General features: G+C 37.2%; 1 protein-coding gene and 1 long non-coding RNA gene across 3 annotated transcripts; one reads left to right on the top strand and one right to left on the bottom strand.

Annotated features, from left to right (window-relative positions):
• Nucleotides 1-2612: 2612 nt before the first annotated feature.
• LOC125192075 lies at nt 2613-5957 on the bottom strand. Of its 2 annotated transcripts, none has more exons than XR_007171299.1 (3): nt 5732-5957; nt 2921-4012; nt 2613-2801 (listed from the first exon to the last, which is right to left on the bottom strand). It is a non-coding gene; the product is annotated as an uncharacterized LOC125192075 (long non-coding RNA). The 2 variants fall into 2 exon arrangements; XR_007171300.1 differs by having other exon boundaries at nt 5774-5957.
• LOC125192074 (protein PNS1-like) lies at nt 2797-4393 on the top strand. Its single transcript, XM_048089527.1, has 2 exons — nt 2797-3997; nt 4079-4393. The coding sequence occupies exons 1-2, from the start codon at nt 2846-2848 to the stop codon at nt 4211-4213; spliced, it is 1287 nt and encodes a 428-aa protein (XP_047945484.1). The 5' UTR covers nt 2797-2845; the 3' UTR covers nt 4214-4393.
• Nucleotides 5958-17866: the final 11909 nt, after the last annotated feature.

Raw genomic sequence — 17866 nt, 5'->3', positions numbered from 1 at the left:
GGAACAGTTAAAAAAAGCGGGTCAATGCCTTTTCTCCCGGGTCATGCGGATTATTAATCAAGTGTACAAAACAGGGTGATTTCTGTGGATAAAACATATATATTGTCATTGTAGGTTTTGACTTTAGGCAGTAAAATAATGTACTTTTTGATGCTTAGGTTGAAAAAGTTTGAAGGAAAGGCACCGATTAAGTTCGATTTCACGTCATACATTGTCGACTATTTTTTTATTACTACATGAAATCGTTTTAGCACATGCAAGTTATTTACTACTCCTATTTCTGTCGACCCTTCTAAAGTTTTTCTGTAATTTGGGAACAAATATTTTAATAATTAAAATCATAATACGAATCAGTTAAGGGTTCATTGTTGTCTTTAAGTTTATTAAAGGGGGGGACACGTAAAATAGAATTTTAGTTTGTCGAGGTTCATTGTTCTCTTTTTACTAGTAGTATAATTTGTTTCATCCTCTAATCTATCTATACATATATAAAAGACAATTTTTGGAATTCTATTAAAATATTTATAAATTTTAGGTATAATTTGAATATTTATAATTTTAGGTATGAACTTGAATATTTGCTATCTATAACTATATTTAAACATAATTAGTCATCATTACAACTTTATTTATAATTACAGTTTAATGAATAATTAAATACTACAGGAATATTTTAACAGTTGTTCTAAAACTCTATTTTAACATATTTAACATAATAAGGATTTATGACTAATTTGAATATTAAGTTAATAAAACATAAAGTACCCACATTAATTGTTAATTTTTCTATGCAGGGCACTAAGTTTCAAGAGACGTTTCCCCGCAATTTACAAAATAAGTTTCGTGACCAAATTAAGAAATGTCTAATTGTTACTATTTGCCATTTTATTGTAAGAAAAAATAAAAAATTTGTTCAATTATACGAATATGATATTGAAAATGAGGTTAATAATAGATTACTATCGGTAAGGTATGTGGTTTATATGATTTACATTAGATTACATATTAGTACAATGTTTTAGTCTAATCTTTTTTTTTTCTATATTTAAGGGACACTAGGACAACAATACTATGACGAATCTTCACTTAGAAATAGCTGTGGAAAAACAAAAAAAATGTTGGATGAATATAATGTACCGGCAAACGCTTTTGGCATGGCCAAACAAATAATTTTTATTTTTATTATTTATAATTGTATGATGTATCATATACATGGTCATATTCTAATGCTTATAGCACTCTAATCCAAAATCAAGATCAAATTTCCACCCTTAGATTTTAAAATGAGTGGATGAGATTAAATCTTACGAATCTTTAGAATAGTAGACAAAATATCAATAAAAAGGTAATATCATCATTATGTTAATATGTTATCATATGATAATTTTCGTGAATGTTTTTTTATATCAACATAGTGTATTACAAATATCAACAATATGGCATAAGAATATCAACACTAATACAAGAAAATATCAACACATATTTATTGAGATTTTTACATGGTTTTATTGAGATTTTTTGATGTATTTGTTGATAAAAATCTGGTTATCAACATTTACGAAAACTAAAATAAAAAATACTCCCTTCGTTCCCTCATAGTTGAGGCGGAACTTTTCGGCACGGAGTTTAAGAAATGAATGTTGAGTGTGTTAAATAAATAGATAAAAAAGTAAGAAAGAGAAAAAGGTAGAGAGAATAAAGTAAAAAGTGAATAAAGTAGAGAGAAAAAAATTACAATAAATGGAAATGACTCAACTATGAGGGAACTTAGAAATGGAAAAATAACTCAACTATGAAGGAACGGAGGGAGTATCAAATTTCATCATCCGAACGTCGTCGGAACATATGCAATTGAGATCTCGTTGGAATCCTTATAAAATTATCTTTAATTTGATATATTTTTTGCGAAAAAATAATTTAAATTGAGAGAGTTACATAAATTTAAAGTTTTAAGATGATTTTAATGAGAGAGAATTGACATTAATACCCTCTAATTTTATTTATTAATTTTCTTATTAAAAATATAATCCATGTGTCATTATTTCAACTACTAAATCTTCTAATCTAATGGCTAAAATTCAGTTTTAGTTTGAAATTGCTAATTAGTTATGAATCGATTACTTCCCCTGTAATTTTATATTAATGAATATTACATTGTCGTTGCCTACATAACTAATATAGTTAATTTGTTATTTTTGTTTTGTGTAATACAAATATTTCTTTATTTTTTATAAACTTGAATAAATGTAAAGTAAATTAATTATCTGCTCGCTCAGGGATTGATAATAGTTAACACTAATATACAAATTCAGTGCCCATAGCTTTGGACACTTAATAAATGCCAAGAGCATTTAGCTTTTCCAATAGGCCCAATAAGATTGATTATAAACCTTTTTAAAAATCTCGATTTCAACAGTATCACAGCCCAATAATAAAATAAGCCCAAACAACATATCTCTCACTCACACAGACACATGGCCATTAACTGTATATGGTCAACGGCGTGATATCACACACAAACCCCACATGCATTGAATAAGAGACAATAATATAAATCTCTTCATATAAAGTAAAAGTTGTTGAGAAGACTTTCATTTATATACTCAACTGGCTGTAAATTAATCACTATCTCATGCTAAATCGTGGGTCTCAAGTAATTGAATCAACAACTACAATCAATAATGATATGTGAATTTCTCAGACAAAGCAGTTACCTTGAATTCAAACATCAACCCTATGCACAGCTTCTTTCAAGAATCTGAAAATCTGTTTCTGGGCTTCATCTTGACTTCCTCGTACCCCTGCGTTCAAGTTCTTAATGTTTTGATCCACAGGTGACTTTAGAATGCAAATACAGGAAAGAAATGGTCCTCCCTTTGAGAAGAGGGAAAGGAACTTACTCTCCAACATGTTTAAGTACCTTTTCTGCATACAATTTCTCCTGATTGTAATCCTTGAGCTGTACCTCATAGTTCGGGGTGTCATATCAGCTTCAGACAGCCATCGTTTCCACCCAAAGAAATGGTACCTCCCACTGCTCTCCTCCACAGCTTGTGCAGGAATTGCAGGATTTGCATGGCAGTTGCTCACGAGCATCAACCCTTCGCGAGCGTTCAAGGCTGCATTTGTCATTAGCCCTCTTGTTACCTGCGCGTATGGGATTTTACTCGTCTCCATTGGATCTAAAGGAAGTGCCGCAGCAGCTGTATTCGCTCTAGCTTCTGCTGTCATTCAATCCTTGTACGCGTGCTGGGTCCATTCCCGGTTTCAGCACGCCATCAGGATTCTAGTACTTTCAGTGGCATCTTACCCTCCAAGAATCAGAACTGCAGCGCCTATATTGATATTCATCTGTACCTTCTATTCCGCTTTCCTGATGTGCGGCATTGGGGGAGCAACTGCAATCGGTACCAACAAGCTTAATGTCCTGTTCATATTCCTGACTCTTTTAAGCCTCACGTGGACACTTCACGTAGCTAGAAACATGATGTTTGTCACTGTATCACATATCAAGTTCATGAGATTTGCAAGTGGGGAAGAGGTTGAGCTTAAAACAGTGATAAGAGACTCAGCCATGAACTCGATAGGGAGAGTGTGCTTTGGCTCGATTCTTGTACCGGTTCTTGGTGTTATCCGGGGTTTGGCTCGTGCAACAAGTTTGCTTACAGGAGACGTGGATGAGTTCATGTTCTCGTGTGCAAATTGCTGCACAGGAGTAACTAAAAGGCTTGTAGTTTATGGAAATAGATGGGGTTTTGTGCAGGTAGGGGTGTATTACAAAGGAATCGTACAGGCTTCAAAGGATACATGGGAGATGTTTAACAGAACTGGAATCGAAACGTTGATTGATACAGACCTCACTAGCTCGTTCTGCTTTCTGTGTGGCATTGCAGCCGGATCATTGTGCGCACTGGTGGCCGGAACTTGGGCGCTTTTTGTCCAGAAAAGCTACGCAACGGAACTGTCTTTGTACGCATTCTTGACAGGGTACTTATTGGTAAGAACCCAAATCCTAAATACACGAAAATAACCATTATGTTAATAGCTGCAAATCAATTTAACTTGTACAAAAATGCAGAATAGAGTCGCCATGGCATGGATACAAGCTAGTGTTGCAGCATATTACGTTGCCTATGCAGAAAACCCACAAAACCAGCAATTTGATGGCACCATTCCAGATTACATTCAGGCACTACAGAGACTACAGAGGTAGGATGCATGAGATCATAGCCAGACATTGAAAAAAAATTCAAGGTGTACTTTCACCACGAGCGACCATAATGTGCTGGAACTGCAAACAGATGGTTAGAATTCGATTCACTTTAATTTATCATCTTGTACAGACAAAAGCCACTCACTATCTTCAATGAGTTATATAGATTTATGCTTGTTTCTTGATATGTACAATAGGAAATTTTAAATCTACTAACAACAAAAACATTTTGAGGTCATTTACTACTTTAAGCAGATACAGTACGATCAGTTCATTGGCCTGAAATGATAATTTGTTTTCCACAAGCAAAATGCTAAATTCAATACTCCTCAAGCAACAATCACAATGTTTAGCTCTAGTATTTGATCCAGGCAGCAACCACACCAATAGCAAAAAACTAGGAATCAACCATACAAAAAGCTCTACAATCTCCAAATTGTAAATGACACTCCTCATCCCCCCCACCCCCCCCCCCACCCCCCAACAAATGAGTAAATGAGTTAAACAAAGCAACATCCACACTACTACTATACTCAATCATGTTACGGTGCAATATATATTACACCCCGGGTGCAACATCCACCACTCTCTTTCGCACATAGATGATACATCACCAAACAAAAGAACACGACAAGAAGTAATATTTTTAGTTCCGACTACACAACATATACTTCATGTCATATAGCTATAGCCTATGTTGGTATCAGAAAAACTATCAAGAGCAAAGTTCTGGCTGCAATCAAGCAACTTTAACTTCACACAAATGCACATACATCTCCACACTTATTCATTCTTGTTGAAACTTGAAACAAGAACAATGATAACTCGAGGATGTACATTGTTCGATCTGGAAACAGATCTACGTCCACGGAGCTATAAGATAAGATGTTTATTGATTGAAGGTTTTGATGGATACAACACTCAAGAAGTCTCAAGTAATCACATAGAAAACAAGCAATGAATCAATGGAGACACTCCAATCTAATCTCACTCTCTTCTTTCTCAACTTTTAAACTTGAATTATTGAGCTGAAATCAGTTCTCTGCTTCTTATATATGAACCCCGCAGCTACAGTTACTTTAACTCACATATGTCTATCACCATAACTGCTGCATCTAACTTCACCAAGAATGCAAATAACTGAATAACAAACTCCCACCATCCAGTCAGCTCAGCTCTCACTTGCCCAGCTGCGGTTGGGAGGCTAGACTCACAATTCTTAATCCCAAAAAAAGTACCCAACAACAGTGCATAAAAACCATTATCTCACCGCATATGTTCCTCTTGTTGCTAATTTTCGAACCAAATCAATTCCTCAATCACTTAGAGAAATTAAAAAAAAAAGTTATCTGCAAATTACACACAAATTCCCCAAAAGAAAAACCCTGCATTTTACTTTTAAACCACTCTCAAACACGTTCTTATAGATTCTACATAAATTTGGTAAAATACTATCCGCGTCTCACCAAACACAGCAATGCCGATAAAAGGAAAAAGACTCAGACGAAAAGCACTAACCCGATGAGAAAACCGAATAAGTTTGATTTTTGATGTTCATACCTAAAAAATCTAGAGGAGCTTTGTATTATTATAACTATAAGGGACAGGGAGGATCTTGAGCAATGAGAAATTTGAAACATGCGCCAATTTCGGAGCTCAATCCATATGCTGAACGAGAGAACGAAAGAAGGTGGACTAGGGTGCAGTGGACAGCCACGCTTCAGCGAAGGAGAAAGAGAAAGAGGAAAAAACAAAAGAGTCCGCCTAGCAATATTATAAAACTTTTAAAATAAATTGAAAATAAGTATTTTATAGATAAAATTTAAAGAATTAAAAAAAAAAACCGAAATTGACCGCCACAGCGGTCTTGCGACTCACAATAGGCCGTCATAGCTCTGCCGGGTCCTCGGCTGTCTTCCCACCGCCGCGCGGCAGCCGTGCGACACGGAGGCCACCTCGACGGTGCTAATGTGGTAACTCTTAGGGCAGAGGCTTTGAGTAATTTCTCTCTTCAATAACAGAGTAAATACTTTTGTTCAAAATTAAACTTTTCAGACTGGTGGTTGTTTATTGGTTTCAAAATGTTTGATAGCAATTAGAGAACTCCTACTAGTATTACATTACTTATTTTTATATTTTAAATGTGTTATAATCTTAGAGATTTTAACTGAAGTATGAATTTCTGTTAGTATTTATTTTCATTTACATAATTTAAATAAATACTATATTAAATTAGAGAATAGTTAGAAATTTTAACTGAAGTATGAATTATGTTAGTATTTATATTTATTTTCATTTACATAATTTAAATAAATACTAAGTATATTGAATTAGAGAATAGTTAGAAAAAAAGAGAAATAACTAATAAATGTAGGTTAATTTTGATGATATACTACAGTTAGAATTGGGCTTTCGTTTAATGTGTTGTGATATGTTGGAAACGTGTGGAGTTATGGGAGCCCTTTGGCTTTCCATCAGTGGCGGATCCAGAAAGATTTTTAGGAAGGGGCGGAATTATGTTCTTTAAAACGTCGTTTTCCTTCTGCTCGTACATATAAATGACAACTTTACTCATAATCATTATTATATTTCGTACAATAGATTAAAGTTTAAAATTGATTCTACATATTTTTCTAAAAAAAACTTTATAGTTATATACATTAACTGCATTAGCTTTTGTTCCAAATATTTACGGTTCTATAAAAAATTAATAATGGACAACAAGATTGCTAAAGTTTTTTTTTGAAAACTCTAACTTGATTATGAAACTAGTTTATAAAATTATTACAAAAGTACAGCTTAATTTAAAATTATTACTTAATATGGAGTAATAAAATGAACTAGTAATATTTATAAAAATTGATGCTTTAAAAAAAAATACTAGTAGTATTCAATACATGCCCATAATAATATATATTGTGTAAATTTCATTTATTGTTAAGATTTGAAGTAATTAAATCTCTAGCAATACGATCTAGTAATTATATTTTTTAAATAACACTCTTGTGAAGTGGAGTCCATTAATAAATGACAAGTATTGCGGACCATTAATTTCTCAAATTTACCCAATAACTTATTAGGCCCAACCCACTCAAAGTCATCTTCTTCCCTCAGCCCCTGCGCAGACGCTTAAAATCTCCATTTCCGGCAATAACTCCGTCATCTTCATAATCCAATAACTTTATCATCTCAAGTCATCTTCTGATATTGGACCGTTCTCCACTGCCGCTCAATTAACATGTCTTCTTCTCTTTCTATTTTTTCTGCGGAGGGGGCGACCATGGCCTTTTCCGGTCAAACCTTAGTACAATTCTACCTTCTCGGATGCCTGGGGGAGGGGCGACCGCCCCCTCCTTCCCCCCTGGATCCGCCACTGCTTTCCATCTCTTGTAACCATCTTTGGCATAATGGTTTGCTTAATGGTGATTTATTATCAAGATTTTCCATGTCCTCTTTTGTGCCTATATAAGGCATAAAGTTGTAGAGAGTAAAGGCACACCAAGAAATCATCGTCTATTGTCTCTAGTTAGATAGTGTGCATCATAAGAGCATTTTCTAGCTTGATTCTTGGAACTCTATCAAGTTCGCTGATGCCTAGCGGGTTTGAGGTGCTTCTACACGCTAAGAGGAAGTTGTTCTATCTTTGGAGGCAATACGCCATTCCGTGAGCACTAGCCGGGGCGTAATTTGTCTTGCGGAAAGAGGGCTTTCCCCGACTCGACTTATAGTTGGTTTGTTTATTATTTTCGTTGTAATTTCCATTTCACTTCTTGTTGCCATTTTCCTTTCGATTGTAATAGTTAGAGTACCGCCTGTACACGACTTGAGAATTTCATCCCATTATTTTTAACTTGACATGTTTAGGGCTTGAATATAATACTACTGAGATATAGAATGGATTGCCTAAGCATATGGCAGGACGGGTCGGGCAGGGTGGAGGCTTTTGTGTTGGGGCCATCAAAGAAGACAATATTATCAGTGGTAGGTGAGCATGACACTTATTAATCCACTTTTAAAAGAGAGAGAGATAAAATAAGGACTAGTATTATAGCCATACACATCCATTATTTACGATGAGAGTAGAAATACAAAATCCAATTATATATTTAAAATAGTCCTATGTTGTCATAACTATTATATACTATATGCTAAAGTCATCACTCTTGTAAGTTGAATAGAATTTTATTGCGTATACTGCGCTTACTCTTATGTAGTGTTGAAACAATCATTACAAGTTAGTACATCCTTTGTTATTTGTCAACTTTGGAGAAATTCCATGGCTTTTTTATTCCTGAACCTGCCCATTTTCTCTAAACCTCATGTTATGACAAATAGGGCAATTGTGAATCGAGAAACAAAAGAATGTAAATAGACACAGAATTTACGCGGTTCACCAACGTTGTGTTGGCTACGTCCACGGGCAAAAACGGAGAACAAATTGTATTATGACTGCGGTTTTCAGATACAGATTTATGTGCTCTACTCCCATATATATAGACACACATTAGACAGACTGGGCCTAGGAAACATAATTCTATCCCAATTAGGAAACCTAATCCTATACAAATTCAAGGCATACTAACAAATCTCCACCTTGACTTGAATTCTCCCTTGCAGACGCATCATCATAACACCAGACGAACAAACTTCTCCATTCTTGCCTCAGATTTGCCCTCCATGGGCAACTAACAGCTCATGACATTAAGCAAGTCCAAACAATGTTGGAACTTGCTTTGCGGGACTGACTTGGTGAACATATCAACAAGATTATCAGCAGTACCTACTTTCTTCACCTCAATTCTCTTCTCATCTCTTAGAAAATGATACCTCACATCAATATGCTTAGTCCTTTCATGATGGACTTGATCCTTGGCTAAACAAATAGCGTTCTGACTGTCACAGAACACAACAACTTGATCTTGATGTAAACCAAGATCACCAACTAGCCCTTGCAACCATATTCCCTACTTTAGCAGCTTCTGTCAACGCCATATACTCCGCTTCAGTAGTAGACAAAGTAACTGCAGCCTGCAAAGTTGCTTTCCAACGAACAACAGAACTACTAAGAGTGAAAACATAACCGATCATAGATCTTCTACTATCGACATCTCCAGCGTAGTCAGAATCAGAATAACCAGTCACTAAACAGTGAGTATCACCTCCATAAATGAGACCAACATCAGACGTACCTCTCAAGTAACGAAAAATCCTCTTCACAGCCTGCCAGTGCTCCTTTCCAGGATTTCCCATGAACCTGCTAACAACGCTGACAGCATGCGCTATATCTGGCCTAGTACAGACCATGGCGTACATCAAACTCCCTACTGCATTAGAGTACGAGACTCGAGACATGTACTCCTCCTCAACTTCGGATTTCGGTGCAAGATCAGATGACAAATGAATGTTTGTGGCACTTGGAGTATCAATAGCCTTAGATGCAGACATGCCAAATCTTGACAAAATCTTCTCAATGTAGCTCTTCTGTGACAGAGAAAGCTTTTTCTTTTCTCTATCTCTAGAAATCTCCATGCCCAGAATTTTCTTCGCAACACCCAAATCCTTCATATCAAACTCAACACTAAGCTGAGCTTTCAACTTCTGTACTTCAGACTTCGACTTCGCAGCTATGAGCATATCATCCACATATAGAACAAGATAGACCATAGAACCATCGTCAGCTTTGTTGTGATAGACACAACAATCATACGGACTCCTGCTGAATCCCAGCTTGATCATGTAACTGTCAAACCTCTTATACCACTGCCTCGGAGACTGCTTTAGTCCATACAAGGACTTCTTCAACTTGCACACATAATCCTCCTTGCCCGGAACCACAAATCCCTCTGGCTGAGTCATGTAGATATCCTCCTCAAGCAATCCGTGTAGGAAAGTCGTCTTCACATCTAGTTGCTCAAGCTCCAAATCATAATGTGCAACTATCGCAAGTAACACTCTGATGGAAGTGTGTCTGACCACTGGTGAGAATATCTCATTATAGTCAACCCCCTCCTTTTGCGTGAACCCTCTTGCAACTAGACGAGCCTTGTACCTAATGCCCTCATCTGGTGTAGTGCCTTCCTTCTTCTTGAAAATCCATTTGCAAGTGACAATCTTTCTCCCCTTAGGCCGTGGAACCAATTCCCAAGTCAGGTTCTTCAAAAGTGATTCTATCTCTTCTTGCATTGCAGCGAGCCACTTGGCACGCTCACTGCCTGAAACAGCTTCCTTGTAGGTAGGTGGTTCATCTGCCGAAGGCTCATCTTCGACCTCATTGGCAACCTGCAATGCATATGCCATCATATCCTCAAAACCATACCTCAACGGAGGCTTCACATTTGTCCTCCTAGCTCTGTCAATAGCAATGCTTCTCTGACGAGCTTGTGGATGAACATCCGAACTAAAAGTATCGGCGGCTTCAGCAGTAGTGTGTTGATCTTCTCCACCTTGGAGTTGTGATTCACTCACATCGTGAGTGACTTGCAGCTCCACCTGTTCATCAACACCAGACTTCACAGTAGAGTTAAGCATAAAATTTTCATCAAATACCACATTCCGACTGAGAATAATTCTACCCTCTGAAGATGACCAAATTCTGTACCCCTTAACTCTATCTCCATAACCAACAAATACTCCCTTCTTAGCTCTTGGCTCCAATTTACCTTCACTCACATGATAGTAAACAGTACTCCCAAAAACTCTCAACATAGAGTAATCTGCAATAATGAATCAGACCATACCTCGTACGGTGTCTTGCAGCCAATGCCAGTGTGAGGTCCACGGTTGATCAGATAACAATCCGTGTTTACTGCCTCTGCCCAAAACTTCCTAGTCAAACCGGCTTGGAAGAGCATGCATCTTGCTCTCTCCAACAACGTCTGATTCATGCGTTCTGCCACACCATTCTGCTGTGGTGTATGTCTAACGGTGTGATGGCGAATGATCCCTTCACTCCTAAAAAACTTATCGAACTCAGACGAACAAAATTCCAGACCGTTATCTGTTCTCAATCGCTTGATCTTCTTCCCGGTCTGGTTTTCAATTAGAGTCTTCCACTCTTTGAACTTCTTGAATGCCTCACCTTTATGCTTCTTCATAAACACCCAAGTCATTCTCGAGTAGTCATCAATCATCGACACAAAATACTTGTGTCCTCCAATAGACTCAACACGTGAGGGACCCCAACAATCCATATGAATGTAGTCAAGTGTCCCCTTCGTTCGATGAACACCTTTCTTTGGAAACTTGCTGCGATGAAGCTTCCCCAACACACAGTGTTCGCAGAAATCAAGTTTCTACACCTTATGGCCCGAAAGAAAATCACGATTCGACATGATTCTCATGCCACGTTCTCCCATATGACCGAGCCTCATATGCCACAGCTTAGTCATATCCTTGGTTGCAACCTCGGATGATGCAATATCAGCAGAATTTGCTACGATGGAACCTCTCAGAACATACAAGGTACCCCGTTTCAAAGCTGTCAGAACCACCTTCGAACCTTTCAAAATATGCATTACTCCACCTTCACCTTTGAAACTGAACCCCTTACTATCAGATTCTTCGTCATCTGTCGAACATGCCTAACATCGTTCAAGGTGCAGAAGACCCCATCATGAGTCTTAATCCTGATTGAGCCGATGCCAACCACCTTGCAGACAGCACTGTTGGCCATGGTAACATTGCCTCCATCTATCTGCTAGTGTTGAAATACTCCCTGTGAGGACAGAGATGATATGACGCTCCAGAATCCAAAATCCACACATCATTACAGTATGGCTGTTCATCCACAACCAAGGCCAATTCTTCTTCTGAATTTGTGTCATCAACTTCTGCCACAGTCGCAGAACCGTTAGCATCTTTCTTCTTGCCCAATTTCTTCTTTATCCTTAGACAATCAGCCTTCCAATGCCCTGGTTCTTGACAATATCTGCAGATGTCATCTGGCTTAGGGCGTTTAGGATTGAACCTTTTGAGTTCTACTTCTTCTGTCCGAATTTCTTCTGTCCTTTACCCGTAACAGATAATCCCGATGGCAGATCTTCTGTGGCTGAACTCGTTGCTTGTTGACGATCCTCTCTGATGTGGAGAGCAGATCGAACATCCTCCAACGAAAGAGTTTCCTTGCCAGTCATAAAAGACTCAACAAAATTTTCGTAAGATTCAGGCAGAGACACAAGCAAAATTAAAGCAGCATCCTCGTCTTCTACTTTAACTTCAACATTACGCAAATCTAGCAAAATTTTATTCAAATTTTCCAGATGATCCCGAAGGAGCGTACCTTCCTGCATGCGTAACCGAAACAAATGTTGCTTCAAGAGCAACTTGTTGGTTAGAGACTTCGTCATGTATAGACTCTCCAACTTCGCCCAAAGAGCAGCAGCCGTCTCATGATCCGCAACTTCGATGATAACATCGTCAGACAAGCTCAATATGATGGTCGAGTGGGCCTTTTCGTCTAGGATTGTCCACTCCTTATCATCCTCCGTAGCCTTCTTTGTTTTGAGCGGCTCCCACAAACCCTGCTGCTTCAGCAGAGATCGCATCTTGATCTGCCATAAACCAAAACTATTTCTCCCGGTGAATTTGTCAACCTTCACGTTCAGAGCAGACATCTCGATTTACCGGACAAAACCCTCGCAGCGGAATTCAAAACCCTAGTTCGAAAACCAAGGCTCTAGATACCAGTTTGTTATGACAAATAGGGCAATTGTGAATCGAGAAACAAAAGAACGTAAATAGACACAGAATTTACGTGGTTCACCAACGTTGTGTTGGCTACGTCCACGGGCAAAAACGGAGAATAAATTGTATTATGACTGCGGTTTTCAGATACAGATTTATGTGCTCTACTCCCATATATATAGACACACATTAGACAGTTTGGGCCTAGGAAACATAATCCTATCCCAATTAGGAAACCTAATCCTATACAAATTCAAGGCATACTAACACCTTATCCTATTGATAATTACTCCACTGCATCCAGTCGTCGACTGATTGAATTAACTGTTGATTTTGTCTGGCTTTGGTCCTGTTTTTAGAGGTGTATGTTCATATGTATCGATTTAATTTTCTGCAATTTTATTAAAAAAATCCAGTGGTGGCATCATTATGATTTTTTTGTTGACTTGAAATTTAAGTAGTATATTTTTATCATTAGATAAATATGAAATTAAAAGCTGGAAAATAAGTAAGTACATTTGAGGTGATATAAATAAGGATTAATTATAGTTAGCTTTAACACTTTTAAAACAAAAATGCGAGATTTACTTAACTGAATTAGTGACGGACGGTTTCCCTTCTCTAATTATTGGCAGAACTAGTGACAAAATGAGTATATGAAAATAATAACATTATATTTTTATCATAGTGACGGAAGAATCCTTTAGTAAATTATTTCATTTTATTTTTATTTTAGTTTTTGCATTTTTTATTTAGTGGCAGACTTTTTCAGCCAGTAACCATATTTAAAAATTTATTTAATTTCAATTTCAATTTAGAGACAAAAATAATTTTGACACTAATTTTATTTTTATTTTAGGTTTAATTTATATTTTTTATTTAGTGGCAGACTTTTTCGTCATTAACTATATTTCGATTTTTTTAAATTTCAATTTAGAGATTGAAATAATTCTGACACTAAATTTTATTTTATTTTTTATTTTGTAAATTTTTCGGTCAGCGGCAGACTGTTTTGGTCATTAACTATGTTTCAAACTTTTTTAATTTCAATTTTAGTGACAGAAATAATTCTGACACTAAAATAATTTTAATTTTGGTTTAGTTTAGTAGTAATTTTTTAATCAGTGGCAAGACTCTTTTTGGTCATTAATTATGTTCCTAACTTTTATTAATTTCAGACAGAAATTAATCTGACACTAAATTTTATTTTAAATTATTTTTGTTTAATTGGCAGACTTTTCTTATCATCAACTGTATTTGGATTTTTTTTAATTCAAAATAGTGGCGGGTATAAGTCCAACACTACATTTATTTTAATTTTAGTGAATAATTAATCAAAATTGCTCTAATATTTTTAATTACATCCCTCCAAGGCTCCAACGCTAAAGCCCTAATCAAAATTAAGACCACACCACCATTGCAGCTTAACTCCTTAGATTTGAGACGCCACCACCATTGCACCCGAGCTCTCCGCCGACGAGCTCGACCTCTGCCTCTGCCTAGATTACTCAGGTGCTTAGCATATATCTTTTCATTTTGCAATACATTTAGACCATTGCTCCGCCTTAACTTCTCTCACTTTCCCATTTTCACCGTCAATTGCTCTCTCCACTGCCGTGTCGCCGCGGAGATTCTCCTACCATCAACGAACTGGTTAATTACGCAATTGACCTGGTCACCATCTCCAGCTTGGTGTGAATTTTCACAACGAACCGGTTAATTCCGCAATTGAGCTAATTGAAATGGCAGTTACCTGAGATTGTTTGCGAGCTTTTTGGAATCTCTGGTACTTACCCTCTCTAGCATCTAGCACCGGTAGCGGCACCGCCACTAAGATTCGCAACTTCCACCGGTAGCGGCACCACAACTTCCTTTATCAAAGGTCAAAACACATCATGAATATTTTGTTAATGGATATAGGTTTCACACTACAACACGTGCGTTACATTGAGCCACGACGAATAGTGGATTATTCATCAAAGGCGAGATATATGACATTAATGAGATTGACTTTTATGGACAATTATTAGAGGTTTGTGTGTTAAAGTATCCTAAATTTTCAATAAAGAGTGTCACATTATTTAAATGTGAATGGTTTGATCCAACACCTTCTGGGACATGAATTCATAAGGACTTCGGATTGGTTTCTATAAACCACAGGCGCAGATTATCCAAGTTTGAACCATTTGTTTTAGCGATTCAAGCTAATCAAGTGTATTATTGTTCATATCCTAGCATGAATCAATCAAGGAAGGATTGGTGGGAAGTGTGCAAGGTCAAAGCAAGATCTAAGGTGGAAGCTCCAAATCCTATAACATCTACAACAATAATAGAGTAACCACCATTTCAAGAGGATGAATTGCACATGACATTGATGGATTGTGACCCAGTAATATGTGATAACATCGAAACACTTCATCCAAATGGTGGAATGATAGACATTGATGATGGTGACGGATACCCTTCTGATGAAAATATAATAATATTTTATGAAGAAAATGATGATGATGATGTTGATATATGGCAATGTTGATTTTTTGTAAGTTTATTAATTTATTTTAATAATACACATATTGTAAATGATTGACATATTTTGCACTAACTTTTCATTACTTGTCTTAGATATTAAACGTCATGTGCGTGCCATTTGTAACACCCTGAGTTCTCGTGCACAGATTTTGGAGCATAAAAAAAATTGGACGAAGAGACGATTGGAATTATTTTGCATGTGCAAAGTTGGATTTAATCTTAAGTTAAGGACTTTCTTTTGCCTCATGGAATTAAAGTTCAAGGAAAATCAAGTTTGTGATTTACAATTGTTGGAAAGTAGAAACACCAAGTAATTATTTAGAGTGCTATAACCGTGTACTACACGCCTACTTCTATACATATCAAGACTTCCTACATCTTTCACACAAAGAGATACTACAACCACTACTTTACAAAAAAGCCAAAGTTCAAGGTTTGGAATTTACTACTTAGGAGTAATAAACAAATGATGTGATTTGGTAAAAAATCTTCCTTTTTCTCTCATTTCTTTTTCCTCGACTCTTGCAACCACCACACTCCAAAAACCTTGCAGCCCAAGACTTTATCTTGACAGCCATGTACCTGCTAAGTTAGCACCCAAAAGGGGTTAGAAGAGAGCTCATAGGTGAAGAGGTAGGGGGAGACTAAACCAAAAATAGATGGTGCAAAACCACAAACCAATGCTGTAAGATCAGCCAACCTGTCTCCTCCCCAAACTTTCACCATAATAGAGATAGATACAAATAGTACAAGGTGATGTGAGCTCATCTTTTAAGCTCAAAATAGAAGTGAATTAGATTTTCTTCCACAAAACCCAAAGCTGAAATCAGCTTACACAAAATAGGCAAGAAAGCCTCATAGCCAAATTCAAAAAGGGAAAGGGACAATAGCTCAAAGTAGGAGTAGAAGCTCCCAATGTCTGCCACAAAAGTCCAAGAATTTTTGCTATAAATACAACCCCTTTCCCACTTCCTTACACACCATCTCAATCCCAAACTTCACCCCAAAGTATGATGAGGCTAGCACGAGGAGCAAGGAGTAACAACTAGCTTAGGATCAACCACAATCATCAAGGATTCATCCAAGTCAAGGCTATCTCTGCAAGTTAAAGGGCAGTGAGGAATATTCAAGTTAAGGAGCTTTAAGCGAACGAGGTGGGCTTTCTGTTAAAGTTACGGTTTTTATGAAGAGTGTTTTTACGAGCTTTCTATTGTGATATATGATTGTGGGCTTTCGAACTAAAAGTATTTTAATGAGCTTTCAGTTTAAAGTATGTTTACAGTTTTTATGAGAAGTATAATTATGGGCTTTCTTTTAATATCCAGCACATTAGTGTGGATATAAATCAAATACTTGTGAAATTATTAAATAACATCTTTTCTCCAAATGGATCTATGATTATTTTCAAGTTGTTGTCATGCCATAAAATGTTTGTTTTCGAGGCCTATTTGTTGGACTGTATGTTTGTTGGTTTTGGCTACGCCAAAACGTTACGAGTTGGAATAGAGCGCGCGAGGGCTGTAAGCCATCCCAAAGGGTTAGCCGGCTATGGTGTCCGTGGAAGGTGGCCACCTTCCTGGCACGATGAACGATGAATAGAATGGAATGGAATGATGGGTCACCGTGGGAGGTGACCACCTCCCCGACACTTGAATGGAATGGAATGATGGGTGACCGTGGGTGGTGAACACCTCCCCGGCACTTGAATGGAATGGAATGAAATGATGGGTGACCGTGGGAAATGACCACCTCTCCGGCACTTAAATGGAATGGAATGATGGGTGACCGTGGGAGATGACCACCTCCCTGGCGCTTGAATGTTTAGATATGGTGAATTATGAATGATGAATGGAATGATGAATGATGAATGGTGAATGATGAATGATGGAATGATAACTGATGAATGGAATGATGAATGATGAATGATGAATGATGAATGTTGAAAGAACTTATTCTGCAGATGAACTTTTAGCTCACAAAAGAACTTAGTAAGCTCGGGCCTTTTAAGTAAACCCTCGGTGTTACTGTGATGGATGACAACTATATATAATGTATGTTTTGTTTTTCGGCACGTGTCCACTGAGTACACCAAGTACTATGCCCTGCATATGTTTTAAAAATGTGCAGGTTGAGCAGTGATGACGGCGGGTGGTTTGAGCACAGACGATGAAGATCCTTCAATAGAATAGTACTTGGATGCGTCGTGTCTCCATACACGATGTCATCTACTCTTGACTCTTTCGTTGCAATGTTAAAGTCGAGATTTCATTCTCTTGTATCATGCACTCTGATTTATATATTCAAAGTCATTTCAGTTCAAGTTCAGTTATGCCACAGTTTTTCCCTTTCTTCCCCGCTTCTTTCATCCTTCCCTAGTCGCGATCAACTGGGCTTTCTATCCTTAGAAAGTGCAGTCGTGACACCATTAGTATCGGTAGCGGG

This window comes from Salvia hispanica, chromosome 6 (genome assembly GCF_023119035.1).
Source record: "Salvia hispanica cultivar TCC Black 2014 chromosome 6, UniMelb_Shisp_WGS_1.0, whole genome shotgun sequence".
NCBI classification, from domain to species: Eukaryota; Viridiplantae; Streptophyta; class Magnoliopsida; order Lamiales; family Lamiaceae; genus Salvia; species Salvia hispanica.
The sequence above is the reverse complement of the archived record's forward strand: the minus strand, read 5'-3'. Positions and strand labels throughout refer to the sequence as shown.

Bases quoted from the DNA above. Each gene is read 5' to 3' on its own strand.
- LOC125192074 (XM_048089527.1), top strand. From the start codon at position 2,846: ATGCAAATACAGGAAAGAAATGGTCCTCCCTTTGAGAAGAGGGAAAGG. The intron at 3,998-4,078 runs GTAAGAACCCAA...ACAAAAATGCAG, and splicing joins TCTTGACAGGGTACTTATTG to AATAGAGTCGCCATGGCATG.